General features: G+C 41.6%; 5 protein-coding genes across 5 annotated transcripts; 3 read left to right on the plus strand and 2 right to left on the minus strand.

Annotated features, from left to right (window-relative positions):
* Positions 1–292: 292 nt before the first annotated feature.
* Positions 293–703, plus strand: AK88_03349 (histone; the record flags this gene model as incomplete). The annotated part of the gene is made up of 1 exon (XM_012480966.1): positions 293–703. The coding sequence occupies one exon, from the start codon at positions 293–295 to the stop codon at positions 701–703; it is 411 nt and encodes a 136-aa protein (XP_012336389.1).
* Positions 704–1,388: 685 nt separating this feature from the next.
* On the minus strand, positions 1,389–2,010 carry AK88_03350 (uncharacterized protein; the record flags this gene model as incomplete). The annotated part of the gene is made up of 2 exons (XM_012480967.1): positions 1,389–1,659; positions 1,910–2,010. 2 exons carry the CDS (start codon positions 2,008–2,010, stop codon positions 1,389–1,391), a joined length of 372 nt encoding a protein of 123 aa, XP_012336390.1.
* A 2,462-nt stretch (positions 2,011–4,472) lies between these two features.
* On the plus strand, positions 4,473–5,903 carry AK88_03351 (uncharacterized protein; the record flags this gene model as incomplete). Its single annotated transcript, XM_012480968.1, has 3 exons — positions 4,473–4,498; positions 4,614–4,742; positions 5,804–5,903. The coding sequence occupies 3 exons, from the start codon at positions 4,473–4,475 to the stop codon at positions 5,901–5,903; spliced, it is 255 nt and encodes an 84-aa protein (XP_012336391.1).
* A 111-nt stretch (positions 5,904–6,014) lies between these two features.
* Positions 6,015–8,030, plus strand: AK88_03352 (transketolase; the record flags this gene model as incomplete). The annotated part of the gene is made up of 1 exon (XM_012480969.1): positions 6,015–8,030. The coding sequence occupies one exon, from the start codon at positions 6,015–6,017 to the stop codon at positions 8,028–8,030; it is 2,016 nt and encodes a 671-aa protein (XP_012336392.1).
* Positions 8,031–8,430: 400 nt separating this feature from the next.
* AK88_03353 (uncharacterized protein) lies at positions 8,431–12,189 on the minus strand (the record flags this gene model as incomplete). The annotated part of the gene is made up of 1 exon (XM_012480970.1): positions 8,431–12,189. The coding sequence occupies one exon, from the start codon at positions 12,187–12,189 to the stop codon at positions 8,431–8,433; it is 3,759 nt and encodes a 1,252-aa protein (XP_012336393.1).
* Positions 12,190–14,721: the final 2,532 nt, after the last annotated feature.

Consider the following 14,721-nt stretch of genomic DNA (forward strand, 5'->3'; position numbering starts at 1 on the left):
CCAAAACGCTCACCATAAATTGGGATACATCATATATACGCATATATATATACTCTTCTTTTTTTTTTTGTTCAGTGCGAAATTTTTTTTTTTTTTTTTTTTTTTAACCATCCTTTTGACATATACATATATACGTTTTAAAATATTCGAGATTTATTTTATTTTTATTTTCATTTATTTAAAACACACACACGCCCAAGCATTTATAGCATATACTCACTCGTATACTAATTCATACACGCATACTTTTTTTTTTTTTTCGCTGAACTAAACTTATTATTTACTTGAAAAAATGGCACGAACAAAACAAACAGCAAGGAAATCAACCGCCGGTAAGGCCCCCAGAAAGCAGTTAGCCTCCAAGGCAGCGAGAAAGTCAGCTCCAATTTCTTCGGGTATTAAAAAACCCCACAGATATAGACCAGGAACTGTCGCCTTGAGAGAAATTAGAAGATACCAAAAGTCCACTGACCTTTTAATTAGAAAATTGCCATTCCAGAGATTGGTGAGAGAAATTGCACAGGACTACAAAACCGACTTGCGCTTTCAGTCATCTGCAGTCATGGCTCTCCAAGAAGCAGCAGAAGCCTACTTGGTTGGACTCTTCGAAGATACCAACTTGTGTGCCATTCACGCAAAGAGAGTTACCATCATGCCAAAGGACATACAACTAGCCAGACGTATTCGTGGAGAAAGATCTTAAGCGTGTGTAGAACTTCAACAAGAGAAACCCTCAGACCAGAACTGCTTTAGTGCCTATTGGTTTTATTTTTTTTTTTTTTTATAAAATGGGTACTCACCGGACAAGTGTGTGCCTGCGTGTCGGCGTATGTGAGCGTACACGTGCGTTTATGCGCCCGTCTGTGCGAACTCCGACGCTTGTGGGTCCCCGTGCGATACGTTGGGGGACATCTCTGGTGAACCCCCGCATCCGCGTCCCACACACGTGTGCATATATATAAAATATATATATATATGCAGGCACATCATGTACATCCAACCCTGCTACCCTGTTTTTTTTCTCATTATAGCATTCGTTTTACATGTACAATTTTAGTTTTTTTTTTTTTGCAAATTTTTAAGGCTTCACTAGAAGCCATTACCATATCTTGGATAAACTTCAAAATTGGGAACTGTCCTTTTCGAGGCTGTTTCTCCGTTCGTAAAAAAACAAAAATTCGCAGTTTGCACATTCACTTATGGTGTAAAAAAAAAAAAAAAAAAAAAAAAAGTGTGGTGGATCTGTTTTCCCCCATGCGCAACGGTCAAAGACAAGCTCATGATGGTGATAAAACGCCAGTGGACGCTCTCGAAAATTGGGCAAGTTGTATGCGGGTATACAACTCTGCCATGTCCTCCCCATCCCCTCCCCAGAGTTCTTCACACCATCACAGCTTACGTAGCAAAGGATATTTCTTCAAATACTCCTTGACCGTGTCTTTATAATAGGGTTTCAATGCCACAGCTGTTTGTATGTTTTCCGGGAACTCCGTCCAAATTTTGTACTTCAAGCATGCGCCCTCTAAAATGCTCGAAAGATTTTTTATTTCATTTGTGTCTTCAATCCGTAAGATAACCTTGTGCATGTTGTTTATTTTTTCCGCACAAAGGTACTCCTTCACCACTTGGTCTTCCTGATTTTCGGCAATAACGGCGACGCTGTTAGGGAACGCGGGGGGGAGTACAAGCATCTGACATGTGTTTTTGTGGTTCATGAGCGAAAACGTGTGCAGGTTAAGTGGGCAACAACGTAAGCATGCAGCCTTCTTCACTGTAGACCTCCGCAAGTATACACATACTGTTGGCGGCACAACAAAACAAAGCATCCTGGCTAGCACTGAACATAAGCGGAGATACTTTTTTTGAAACCACCCCAGAAAACGTTATCCCACTTGTGTGTAAAACTCACCATGCATGACATGCCTGGGCTATGACAGACCCCAGCGGCCATTTCTTATCCAAGATTTCTTTGTTCACCAAAATGTACTGGACGATTGGGTTTTCCTGCATTGGATTCTGTGGGGAAGTTTTATTTTGTTCTCCTTTTTTTTTTTTTTTTTTTTTTTAATCCTACTTGTTTATATTTGCCTTTGGGATGGCAGAAACGTCGAATGAGCAAAGAGCCAGCGGAGTGGGCCTGATGTGGACTGTGCGAAGGGTCCAAGCAGAAGCTTTGCCTTACTGACTGCGTGATAGTTTTTTTGTGAGTGGCTCCACTTAAATAGGTGAATTGCAAACACACAAAAAAGGGGGAGGATGGGAGGATTTCATTTGGCGTAGGCAGTTACAGAAGGAGAGAGCAATCGAGGGGGTAGAACTGCTTCTCTTTTGTTTACCACGTTTATACAGTTTTTGTGTGGAAGAAATAAAATTCTGAACACGTCAGGCGAATTCTATCCCAGAAAAAAATTACGTCGTTGCGAAAAAGGGCACGTAGAAATGGGTTTTTTACATGTGCACACAAGTCCCTTGGTCGAAATTCCGTTTGTTGTTCTCTGAAAAGCGCCTCTACTGAACGCGCCCTCACTCCCTTCGCTTCTTCCCATTTGCTCTACACAACGGGGAGTTGGAGGGGCCAGATTAACCACACACGCTCTCCTATATGTGCCCAAAGCAGATTTGATCACAACGCCAATTGGGAACAGGCCGCGTACAGCGGTGTTGTCACCTTCGCCATGTATCTTTCACTTTTAATTAATGTACCCGTCCTACATCAGTCATTCAGGGCAGATGTGTAATCTCCCTTCTGTACAACCCATAAAAAGTGGCCCGCTGGGTAACCCCCCAACATTGCTTCTTTCCTTTGCCTACTGGGCATTGACCCAACCATGTGTGTATATTCGTATAAACTCCCACTACACACAAACGGAGGTTTGCTTCTACACAGCTGTTTGGAAAGCTGCTAAACGTTCTCCTTTTGTAACTACCCCTACTTCAAACTTCATGGGGGTAAAGAAGAATGGCAAGGAAGACGCGAAATGATAACACGATGGGTAGAACAGTTTACATGTTTTCTCCTCAAAGAAAGGAGCTAACATATTAGTGGAAGAAACGCGTTGTAAATTTGCTGACCCCCTCGAAAAATTTCCCAACCATATTTTCATTATATGTGCCAGTCTTTTGTCTCCAGGTGGGTAATGTGATCACCCTGGCGGAAGTCGTGGTGCATCTGCTTCCTTATTAACATGAACCACTACAAAGGGAGGGACACCTCCGTGTACAAGTTCCACATATGATGATAAACGGGGCGTTGTGCATAGGAGTGATGATTCTACGCACGCACCACCACTGGGTGTGTCACCACACAACAAAGAACGACCAGTTTACGAACATACCAAAGTTGAACCTTCAAGTGAGAACAGAATTGGGGGCAATTTTTTCCTCCTAAAATGGGTGCTATACTACGTATCCCCACGTGAGGAATATTCTAACCAGCGCAGGTGACAAATATGCATCCCCTTGGGACGATCCCCCCCCCTTTAACTTTATCAATGAGGCAAATATAAACATGCACAAGGAGGTACATGCATTTTACCCTCTATTATTATTCTTCGTTCCTTTTCTTCTTTCGTGTGCATATTCCATTTGGCTGTGTGTTTTTCACTCAAATGGGTCATTATTAAAGGGGTCACTAGTAAATGGCGGGAGAGCCCCTTCAAACAGAGCAATAGGACTTACACTATATACTAATGTATACTGGCCTCACTCAGGTGCGCCTCAGGTGTTTTAAAAAGGAATAGCAAAAATGGGCACTCTTTTTATATTTTTCTTTTATACCTGTGCGAGGTCAGCAATCGGAAGGGATTTGCACAATTCTTTCAACCTGCGTTACCCTGTGCATGACGCGCCTTTCGAATGCATAAAAAAATTTATACAACGTTAAAATGCATCGAATGGACCCCATGTCAATTCTGATGAGTGACCCCCCATGTGTATGTAACAACTAAAATAAAAAAAAAAAAAAAACAAAGAGAAAATCTGGACGTGCTAAAATTGCTCTAAGGTGTAGATAATCAAAAAGGGGAGAAATAGAATTGTAACGTTTCGCTGAGTTTAAATTGTATTTCCACGTTGGGACGTCTCACATTTTTTTTTTTTTTTTTTTTTTTTAAAATTGAAAATTAAGCTTTTGCGTAACTACTACCTTTTCTTTTCTCATTTGTTTAAAATGCATACATGACGGCGTGTACACTCGTCCATGCGAACAGCCACAATGGTGAATAAGGATATCCGCTTACACGTACAAACGGATGCGTATGGCCTATTGACGCGCTTTTCTTAGGGTTTGGCGAACTACCCTCTCCGCTACCACTCCACGCAAGGTTTCCTGTACTCCTATTTTTGCAATTCTTTTACCGAGCGCGCGAGAAACTTTTATTATCATGGCTGGGACACATCAACTCATTACGCAGTAAAAATGGAGAGAGCCCCACACGAGAACTGAGGGGGGATGCAAAACACCCCCCCTGCCCATGTTGCTCGACGTGTACGGACATTTGTAAAACACCTGTGTGGCATACATGTGTTGCGCTAGTCCTAGCGGAAAATACAAAAGCATGAATGCACAAACCGCTTCTTGATCTTCTTTTCCCCCCCTCCCACACACTGTGCAGCATTATCGAAGTAAATTGCCTATCCGAAAACCACAGCAATATTTTGTACAAGTGCTTATCAAGCGATGAGTCTTTAAAGCAAAATGAAATGTACAAGCATGTGAACATATCTGGAAGCCACATAAAAATGTAATGTGCGACAGGAAATAATAATAAAAAAAAAAAAAACAAAAAAAAAAAAAGAGATGGAAAGATAACAAAACTAAGCAAAAGAAAAACCACATGGAAATTTCCTCCACGTCCGTTTGGCCACACTCCTGTTTCATTTTACGCACCGTGTTTGCATGTGCTACCTCCCGTTTTCCACGCACAGTTGGGTATAGACCCACATCGCCTGGAAATTTCTCCGACATACGCAGCGTGTAGTTAGGCGCTCGACGTAGCCACCACATAGGGGGTGATAAGTTTGTTTCATGCCCTAATTTTGCTTCCTTTTTTATTTGCATTTTTTTTCCTGCATATTCTTCCCTTTTTTTTTTTTTTTTTTTTTTTTTTTTTTTTTTTTTTCCACGCGCACAACGGTGCACTTGGGCAAATGACACTTGCGCACGCACCCTCAGCTCCTACAAGCGCAAACCACGAAGGTTCAAAACAAAAAAAAAAAAGTACATTCGGACCTATACTTGCATGTGAGAGTACGGTTTTGCATGTAAGTATGATATAGTCGTACGCCGCTGGGGTTGTGTCGTTCAGTTTTGTATTTTTATTTTGCATCATTATTCGGCGTTTTTTGCTTCTCTTCGCATCGCTACTTTTTGTTTTCCGTTTCGCTTCCACTTTGGGCTTTATTTTATTTTTGAGTTCCTTAATTTGCTTTTTTTTCACCTGACCCTGCAAGGTGTTTTTTTTTTTTTTTATCACTTTTTACCTTAACAATTTTTTATGACTTTGCATTTTTATTTGTTCCTTTCGTTTCATCATACATTCTGCATTTGCTCATAACGGATGTGTAAGTAGGCAAATATGTATATTTTACGTAGCACAACGTCAGTATGTCGTTATGCTCCGCGCATGTAACGCAAAAAAAAAAAAAAAATGAATTACATGCTGCTTTCTTTTTTCACATGGAGAGAGCAAAACTATAACGTGCATGTGCCCATTTGCGCAACACCAAGCAAACATATATAGCATATATATGTATATACCTGTTTGTAAATTTTTTTTAAATCCCCCTATTTTTGTTTCCGCAGAGAATTGCAGAGCAACACGTGTGAGGATATAAGATACAAAGCAAAAAATATTTACGACTATTTGCATTTTTTTTTCAAAACTATCGAAACGTTTACCTGACGTTCGGTGAAAGCGGTAACAGCACGAAAGAGGAGAAGCATTCGAGCCGCCGAAGCGGAACATTTGTTGAAGCGAGCCAACCCCCCTTTCCAACCGAGCACCCCCAGCAAAATGAACGGCGCAATTGACCAGAAATGCATCAACGAAATTCGTGTGTTGTCGGCGGAGCTGCCGCTGAAAGCCAACAGTGGGCACCAGGGAGCGCCCATCGGGTGTGCGCCCATAGCACACATTTTGTGGGCCTACGTAATGAACTACTACAATGAGGACACGAACTGGATGAACCGGGATAGGTTTATCCTCTCGAACGGACACGCCAGTGCACTCTTGTACACCATGTTGTATTTGACCAAGCAAGGACTAACCATGGAAGATTTGAAGAACTTCAGGCAGTTAGAAAGTCTAACCCCAGGTCACCCAGAGAAACACATCACCAAAGGAGTGGAAGTAACAACGGGGCCACTGGGACAAGGAGCATCAAACGCAGTTGGGATGGCCATTTGTGCACATAACTTAGCTGAAAAATACAACACAAAGGAATTTCCCATTTTTAATAATTATATATATGCCATATGTGGTGATGGCTGCATGCAAGAGGGAGTATTTTGTGAAGCCGCTTCCCTTGCTGGACACCTCGGATTAGGAAGATTAATCCTTTTATATGATGATAATAAAATAACCATTGATGGAAACACGCAGTTATCCTTCACAGAAAATATAGAAAAGAAATTTGAAGCTTTAAATTGGGAAGTGAGAAAAGTACCCAATGGGAATACAGACTTTGAAGGTATATTGAAACAAATTGAGGAAGCGAAAAAAAATACCAAGCAGCCTTCATTAATTATTGTACAAACATCTTGTGGGTATGGGACGAAGGTGGAAGGGACATGTAAATCTCATGGATTAGCATTGAAGGCAGATGATTTAAAGAAAACGAAAGAATTTTTTGGTTTAGACCCAGAAAAGGAATTTCACATTTCAGAAGATGTAAAAAAGTTTTATGAAAATATTATACAGAAAAAAAAAGAAAATTATCTCCAGTGGAAAAAAATGTTTTCAGATTTTACAGTCAAGTACCCAGAAAAGGCACAAGAAATTATTAGGAGATTTTCCCAAGAGCTTCCTCACAATTGGGTCGAAGTTTTACCCAAGTATACCCCTTCGGATGTACCTGCGGCCACTAGAAATTTATCAGGGGTTGTTTTAAACTGTGTTAATAAGATTTTACCCGAGTTGATAGGTGGAAGTGCAGACTTGACAGAGTCTAATTGCACGGCTTTAAAGGAAGAAAAAGACATCACCAAAGATTCTTTTGCAAATAAATACATACGATATGGAGTAAGGGAACATGGGATGGTGGCCATCACTAATGGGATATATGCTTATGGGGGATTCGAACCCTTTTGTGCAACTTTTCTGAATTTCTATACCTACGCATTTGGTGCTTTAAGATTAGCCGCATTATCCCAATATCACATTTTTTGTATAGCGACCCATGACTCAGTCGAATTGGGGGAAGATGGACCGACACATCAACCTATTGAAGTGTTGTCCTTACTTAGAGCTACTCCCAATTTGAATGTAATTAGGCCAGCAGACGGGAATGAAGTATCAGGTGCTTATTTGTGCCACTTTAAAAATCTGAAAACTCCTACCGTTGTTGCCCTGTGCAGAAATAAAGTGCCTCACTTGAAGGGCACCTCAGCAGAACAGGTCCTAAAAGGGGCCTACATTTTGGAAGATTTTGACAACTCGAATGATAAGCAGAAGGTCATTTTGGCTGGATGCGGTTCGGAGTTGCATCTCTGCTTCGATGCAAAAAATATTCTAACCAAGGAGCATAATTTAAATGTTCGCATTGTAAGTTTCCCATCATGGAATTTATTCAAACAGCAGTCGCAGGAATACCAACAATCTGTGTTAATGCACCACGACCCCAAGGTTGTTAGATTTTACATAGAGCCTGCTTCTACCCACGGGTTCGACACATACTTCAATGTCTACCTGGGCATCAACCAGTTTGGCTACTCGGCCCCGAAGAACAAAATATGGGAACACCTGGGCTTCACGCCGGAGAATATCGTTTTGAAGGTGTTGGCCTTTATAAAGGCGCACGTGCACCCATAGAGGTGGGGAAGCGGCGATGGCAGCTGTGCTGCTTCCGTGTAGCGCCCGCGCCAGTGAGCCACTTGAACAACCTGCGCACAATTGAGCCATGCAATTCTGTCCTTTATCATTTTATTTTTTAAAGTACACAAAATGCACAGTTCACTAACTGCACTTGAATTAACGCTTTCTTTTTTAAAAAAAAAAAAAAAAAAAAAACGATAGCGAAATAATTTGTACAAATTGGGGGGGAAACAAAAAGAACCATTGTCTTTTGAACCGTATATAAGTTCAGCATGGCACAAGTGACAGGGTTGCAGTGGGTATATGTATATACACACTAGGCCTCGCACGTGCATATAGGCTCGCTGCGATCGCGCAGCGTACACGAGGTGTGCATTTTAACCCGTTTTCAACGCCATCACGGGCACTGCTTTTTAAACAAAAAAACACTTTTCATTTTGTAAGTAATTATGCCCTGTTCTGTATTCACCTGGATGTCGTCATTCTGTATATCATGAACAGTACCCTCGACGACCTTGCCCTCATCCACAACGAGCACTTCGTCGCTTATTCTGTTTGGTTTCAAAGGAATCACAGCATCGGACACAATGCTAAAGGACGTTTTCTCGGTTGCTATTTTTAGTATGGTGTACAAGCTCTTCTTCATCACATCTGTGACTGTCCCAATTTCGTTATAAAAAGGGCCCGGGGTTATAACCTTTATCATAATGCCTTTGACTAACCAAAGTGGACATTCCTTCCTTTCATTGTTCTTATCTCGATGTGTGTCGAAGAAAGTAGAAGCATTGGCAAAGCCAGAGTTGCTGACCCCTCCATTGATGCCACCTGTGCCTTGAGCATCATCCCATTTTCCTAGCCCCTTGGAGGAGGTGCTGTGTTTTCCGCCAGGTCCTGTTTCATACTGTCCATTGATGAATTCTTCTGCCGTGTTATTATTTCTGGTGGCACTTTTTTTGCCATCCTCATTCATTCCTTCTCCCCTTTTATGTGGCTCGTTAAAATTAATCGAATCACTTGGTCGCCCATTGTGATTGTAATTATAACTGGTGTTACTGTGTGGGTGATTTTCGTGTGACGTCCTGCCCCAATTTCCTTGGAAGCTTTTCTGATCGTGTGGACGAAGCGCATCGTTCTCCACTCGAAATCCCCCGCCGCCTTCATTTCTGTTGTGGGGCAGTGGAGGGGGCGGGTGGTTGCTATTCGTCCCTTTCCACCCGTTCGGTTGATTCCACGGCCCGGTATGGGAAGAAGCGCTCGCGCCTGGGTCGTGGCCGGGGCCGTCCCCCTCAGGCGGGCGGTGACTTCCCCTCCAGCGTTCCTCATCGTAGTTGCCGCTGTACGTGCCACTGTACGCGCTCCTGTGTCGTCCCCCGAACTCGTTTCTGTGCCAGTCAGCACCCTTCCTCACGCTTTCGCCGTGGAGAGAAGACTCGTACCCGACGCGGTCATGCCTGGGGCTTCTGTCACTTCTGTTTCTCCACCTCGGGGATGTATCCATGCACTCCCCACCGAGTGCCCCCCCTAGCCCGTTCCTGTCCCGTTCGTTATAATACCTATCATCGGTAAAGTTGTAATGATCCTTAAACGAGTCCGCAATGGCGCATTCAGTTTTTTTCTGCCTTATGGTTTTTGGCTTGATTTTCAATAGGAGAGTAAACTCGTCCCGTTCTGCATCTATGACGTCTCCAAGGAGGCCTTTATAAACGCCACTTAATATTTTCACGGTTTTTCCAATGAAGGATTGGTAAGGATTATTCCTTCTGGGGAGCATACTGCTGTTCGATCTGAACAGATTATTATGAGTGACAATTTTTTTCTTTTCATTTTGGTTTCCCGTGAGTATGCAATTCTCACTGTCCAGGACAACAAACCCATTATCCTCAATCTTTTTGTTAATTTTAGCAAACACTTTATTTTTCCAAATATAATTTACCACAGCAACTTTATTCTTATGGATCCCTCGGACGACCTGTATAACATCTTTCGCCTGAATGATATTTCCATTTTCATCTTTGCACACTTGGCCAACAGCTGACCTCTTGGAAGTGATGGCTCCAATTGTGGTGTGCAAAGTTTTGTTATGACTTGTTAATACTCTAATGTGTTTGTTCTTGTCAATGTATGTTAGTATGCCGATTTGTCTATCACTCAATTCTATGAGGTCCCCAATGGAGAACCCGTTAAGGGAGTTAATCCCACCGAGTCCTTCACTGCTGCTATGCTCACAGGCAGAGAGGTCTTGAATAGAAGAACGAAATTCGGTATTCAAAGAGGGAGAAAAAATAAGAGCAACATTTTCTTTATAATCGAGTAATGAAATGAGTCCACTTTTGCCTTTATGAATTCCATTGATAACGGTTACATTATCTCCCTCGAGGAAATATTTTGTCACATCACTTGGAAGGTACTTAAAATTTTTGGCTAAATTATCCGGATTTATCGTTAATACATTATCACTTACATTTGTTATGGTTCCTATAAGGTTGTATAATTCTCCTTTCATAATTTTGACCCTTTCCCCTTTTTTGAATAGGTGTAACGAATTTTTATTAATAAAAGATTTGCTCACATGTAAGGTGATATCCTCCTCATTGGTGTTATTTTTGTTGAAGTCTCTAATTTCCGTTAAGGTAATATTAGCATTTTCAGATATGAGATATTTTATGTTCATTTTTTTTAACAGGTAGCCATTTTCTTCAAAAATATTATTTTGATATTTGATTGTTCTTGGGTAAGGTCCATGTTCAATGACTCCTCCTATTTGTTCAATTTCTTCTCGATCGAATAATTTTTTTAATGGCCTTTCTTTCTTTTTCTTCCTCCTAATTTGGAGTGCTTCATCTAACATTTCCAATTGTTCATTTGCTGTTGGAGCATTCTTCACATCCCTCCCTCCCATCATCAACCCTGTGGACATGATGGCCTTGTTGTGATTATTCAATTCTAACTTATCCCCCAAGTAATAGGATTCATTCTTCCCACTGTGTTCATCGAACATGGCAGAAGGTCCTCCCTTATTCATAGCAGAGGGAGTCAAATTTACGTGGGAGTTGCCTTTCTTAAAATGGTTATACTTGTCATATTCGATTCTTGGGATTAACCTGACGATGGCATAAATGCCCTTTTCATGTACCTCAAATATTTGCCCTATATCATTCATGTATACTCCTCTTTTAATTCGAACGTATTCATTTACCTTGGGGATGATGACTTTGGAGTGACACATCGAGAAAATTGACGTTAACTCTTGCACTGGTACAATGGTAATCTCATTTAGGTTAATAAATTTGAATCCCAAGAGAAACCTTTTTAACATGTACAGACTATCCGCCTCGACATATACGTATCCTTTCAGATTGTCCGAGACATACACCCCCTTAATATTAAAGTCGTTATCTTTTAACTTCATGTACTTGTAGTAGATTCCCATGGCTATATTTCTCTCTGCTCCATTTTTGAACAACTTTATGAGCCACATTTTGGGGCTGTCAAACGTGGTCAAACATTCTCCTTCATCGAAATATTCATCCTCATCTCCAGACATATCCTCATCTGTTAGCGTCTCCCCATCAGTAACGGTATCCTTAATTTCCTTTTCATTTTCATACCGTTGTGATAGTTTGTTAATAGTTTGCGCTAAGTGGTTTGTCCCACTCTTCAGCTTCATTTCATACATTTTTTTTTTTTCCAACCTTTTGGCTTCTTCGAACTCATCTACGTACGAGCTGGCGTACTCCTCTTCCTCATCGTCACCCACTTGCGCCTCTGTATCCAGGAAGGTCGACATGTACCTCTTCTTTGATAGCTTCCTTTTTTTCAGCCCACTTCCGCCCTTGCTGCTTGCCTTTCTTTCTCTGTAGTCTGCATCGTCATCCTCGTCGTCTCCTTCGTCTTCATCTTCCTCCTCCTCATCATCATCCTCCGCTTCGTTATCCACATACGCAGATGTGTGTTTGTCTTCCTTTTTCCTCTTCCTGCGCGCTCCCCCTTCGGCGGGGTCATTAACCTGGTCATCAGAACCGTTATCAGCATTATCAGCGTCCTCTGCAGTTTGCTCCTCCTCATGCTCCCCGTCCTGGGGGGAACTGTCCCCTTCCTTCACTTCCTCATCGTCAGAGTTGAACAGTTCGTTTCCCTCCACGCTGGACTCGCTCATGTTTGTTCGCCCGGGTGAAGCAGAAGGGGAAGGGCGGTTTGGGGTCCGGTCCTCTGCTTCTCCACTGCTTCTCTTCCTGGCCCGCTATTAAAAATAGGTAGCCCCTTTATATCCCCTTTGTAGCCCTTTTTCCGCTTTTCACTGTAAATGTATATGTATGTAACGGTCGCATACAGGGGGGGTGCGTGGGCTAATAAAAATGCGCTCCCCAAGCAGATCTGCAAGCGGGGTGTTAAACACTTTTTGGGTAGGGGGGAAAGGCGCTCAAACTTATGCAGACGAATTAAAAGAAATAAAAAGGGAACCTTAAAAAAAATTGCGCATCTCCACTTTTACAAAAAGCTTCACGTGGCGAAATGGCAAACGGAAAAAAAAAAAAACAGTCAAATGGGTAAAAAGCCGTCAACTGTGGTAAGTACGTCAAAAGGATGAGGGTAGTAGTTACGTGCAAACACAGTACCAGCCAAGTGGAAATAACAGTCACGTAGAAAATACAATCATGTGGAAAAATAATCCACATATAGGCACAAAAAGGCGCAGTTTTGGAAGTCACAAAAACTGCGACGGAGGTGAATGCCACAAAACCATGGGCAATTCAACGAATGCAGAAATGGCAGAAATGGCAAAAATGGCAAACAAGTTGCGGGTTTGTTGCAAGGCTTTTTTTACTGCGCCCAACTTGGCCAATCCCGCGCAAACGCCACGCATGTCACACGTGTTAGGTAAAATTGTATACGCATATTTGTATTAATATATGCATACATGCCTGTATGTAATACAAGGCCGAAACAAATTACTTCCCGCGAGGTCCTTCATGTTTGCTGCGCTCCATTTGTAGTCCACTGCAGCATTTCATTTTTTAATGCGGCGTCATGCCTTTTTCATAAAAAAAAAAAAAATCGGTATACCCGTTTATCATTTTCTTTTCTCCCATTTTGTAACCCCTCATTTTTCATGCAACGTTTTTTATTATATTTCCTATTTCATTTATTTTTTTTATTTATTTTTATTTTTTTCTTTTCTTTCCAGCGCGCGTGGAAATTAAGTAGCCGGTTTGTTTGCTAAAAACGGGGGAGTCACAAAATGATGCGGTGTTTTTTTTTTTTTTTTTTTTGCAAGATGTTTTACAAAGGGGAACTACTGGGTAACCCTGTGTGCATGTAGTCACTTGTACACATGGCCACATGCTAATATGCGTGCTTATACAGGTGGATGTCCCGTGGAAAAGTTACATCTCGTGTGACTACACGCAGTGAAACGTCCCGTTACACATCTCTCTCAACCCCCTTTTGGCCGTCTGATTCAACATAAAAAGTACTTAAGGGGTAAAGTAGTCTTAACAGCATTTTTGCATGGCACTTAAAAAATTAAAAGATAAAAAATTAAGGGTAATAACCAATAGGGGGGAAATTCACCCCTGTGTGTCCTTTCCTCACCCTCACTGCATATTCTTTTGCCGAAAGGAGTTACAGAGAGGTCATATAGTCGTGCGCCTATTTGGTCTCCTTTATTGGAGTTGCGAAGTGGCCCTCTCAACTGGGCCTTTACGCCAAGTACACGTACGTGAGGACACACGGGAAAACGTTTATCCCTCCTTATAGACCCCGATACGTATCCCCAATCTGTGACATAACGAATGTGCAACTGCGTCGCGGTGATGCTTCTTCCACACAATGACGTCATTTTTATAACCCCTTCTCCATTTGCAACAAAAAAAAAAAAAAAAAATAAATGGATAGCGGAACGTTATGAGCATACGGGAGAATCCGATTCATACGGACATAGAGGCAAACCAAACCGATGTTCCCAACGTGGCACAAAGACACGCACGCGTATGTGGCCGAGCGAGGGATAGATAAACCCCAAGAAGGGTCACCTATGTACGGGCAACGCATGCATAGAGACAATTTCGCACGTGTGCACTTACCCAGGATAATGGTGTTGGGCATGAGCCCTATGTACGTGGCCAACGAAAAGGGGATCGCAGGAAGGGAGAGAGACGCTACCAAAATGTTTATCAACGCATTGGGAAATACAGGAGTTAACCTTAAAATGGCAATGTAGAAAAACAAATCAAATTTACTCTTAACTCTTTTCTTTATCTGCTCATCAAATTTGGTAAGTGGCTTCCTAAAAAAATATTCTATTACTGTACGTCCATAATTCTTAAAAATAAGATATGTCACTAGGGGAGAAATTGTGGAAAGTAGGGAACAATAAAATATGGAGAACGCATAATTGTAAAACGCCCCAATTAATATAGTTATGATAGTACCCGTTCCTGTCATCCACCATAAAAATAACGGGAAGGCTTGGTAAAAAATATATATTAATGACAGCAATATGAGCAATATAAGACCATGTTCATTTTTGTAGGAAATTAAAGAGTCATATAGAATTTTAATTTTCCCTTTGTTGTTCAATGTTATGAGATCTTTAAAATTTTTTGGAATGAGCGTTTTTATTTTTTGCTTGCTTTCTATGTTTAGGCCTGCATGGACAGAGGGGGGCGGTTTGGAACAAAAAAAAAAA

This window comes from Plasmodium fragile, assembly GCF_000956335.1.
Source record: "Plasmodium fragile strain nilgiri unplaced genomic scaffold supercont1.38, whole genome shotgun sequence".
NCBI classification, from domain to species: domain Eukaryota; phylum Apicomplexa; class Aconoidasida; order Haemosporida; family Plasmodiidae; genus Plasmodium; species Plasmodium fragile.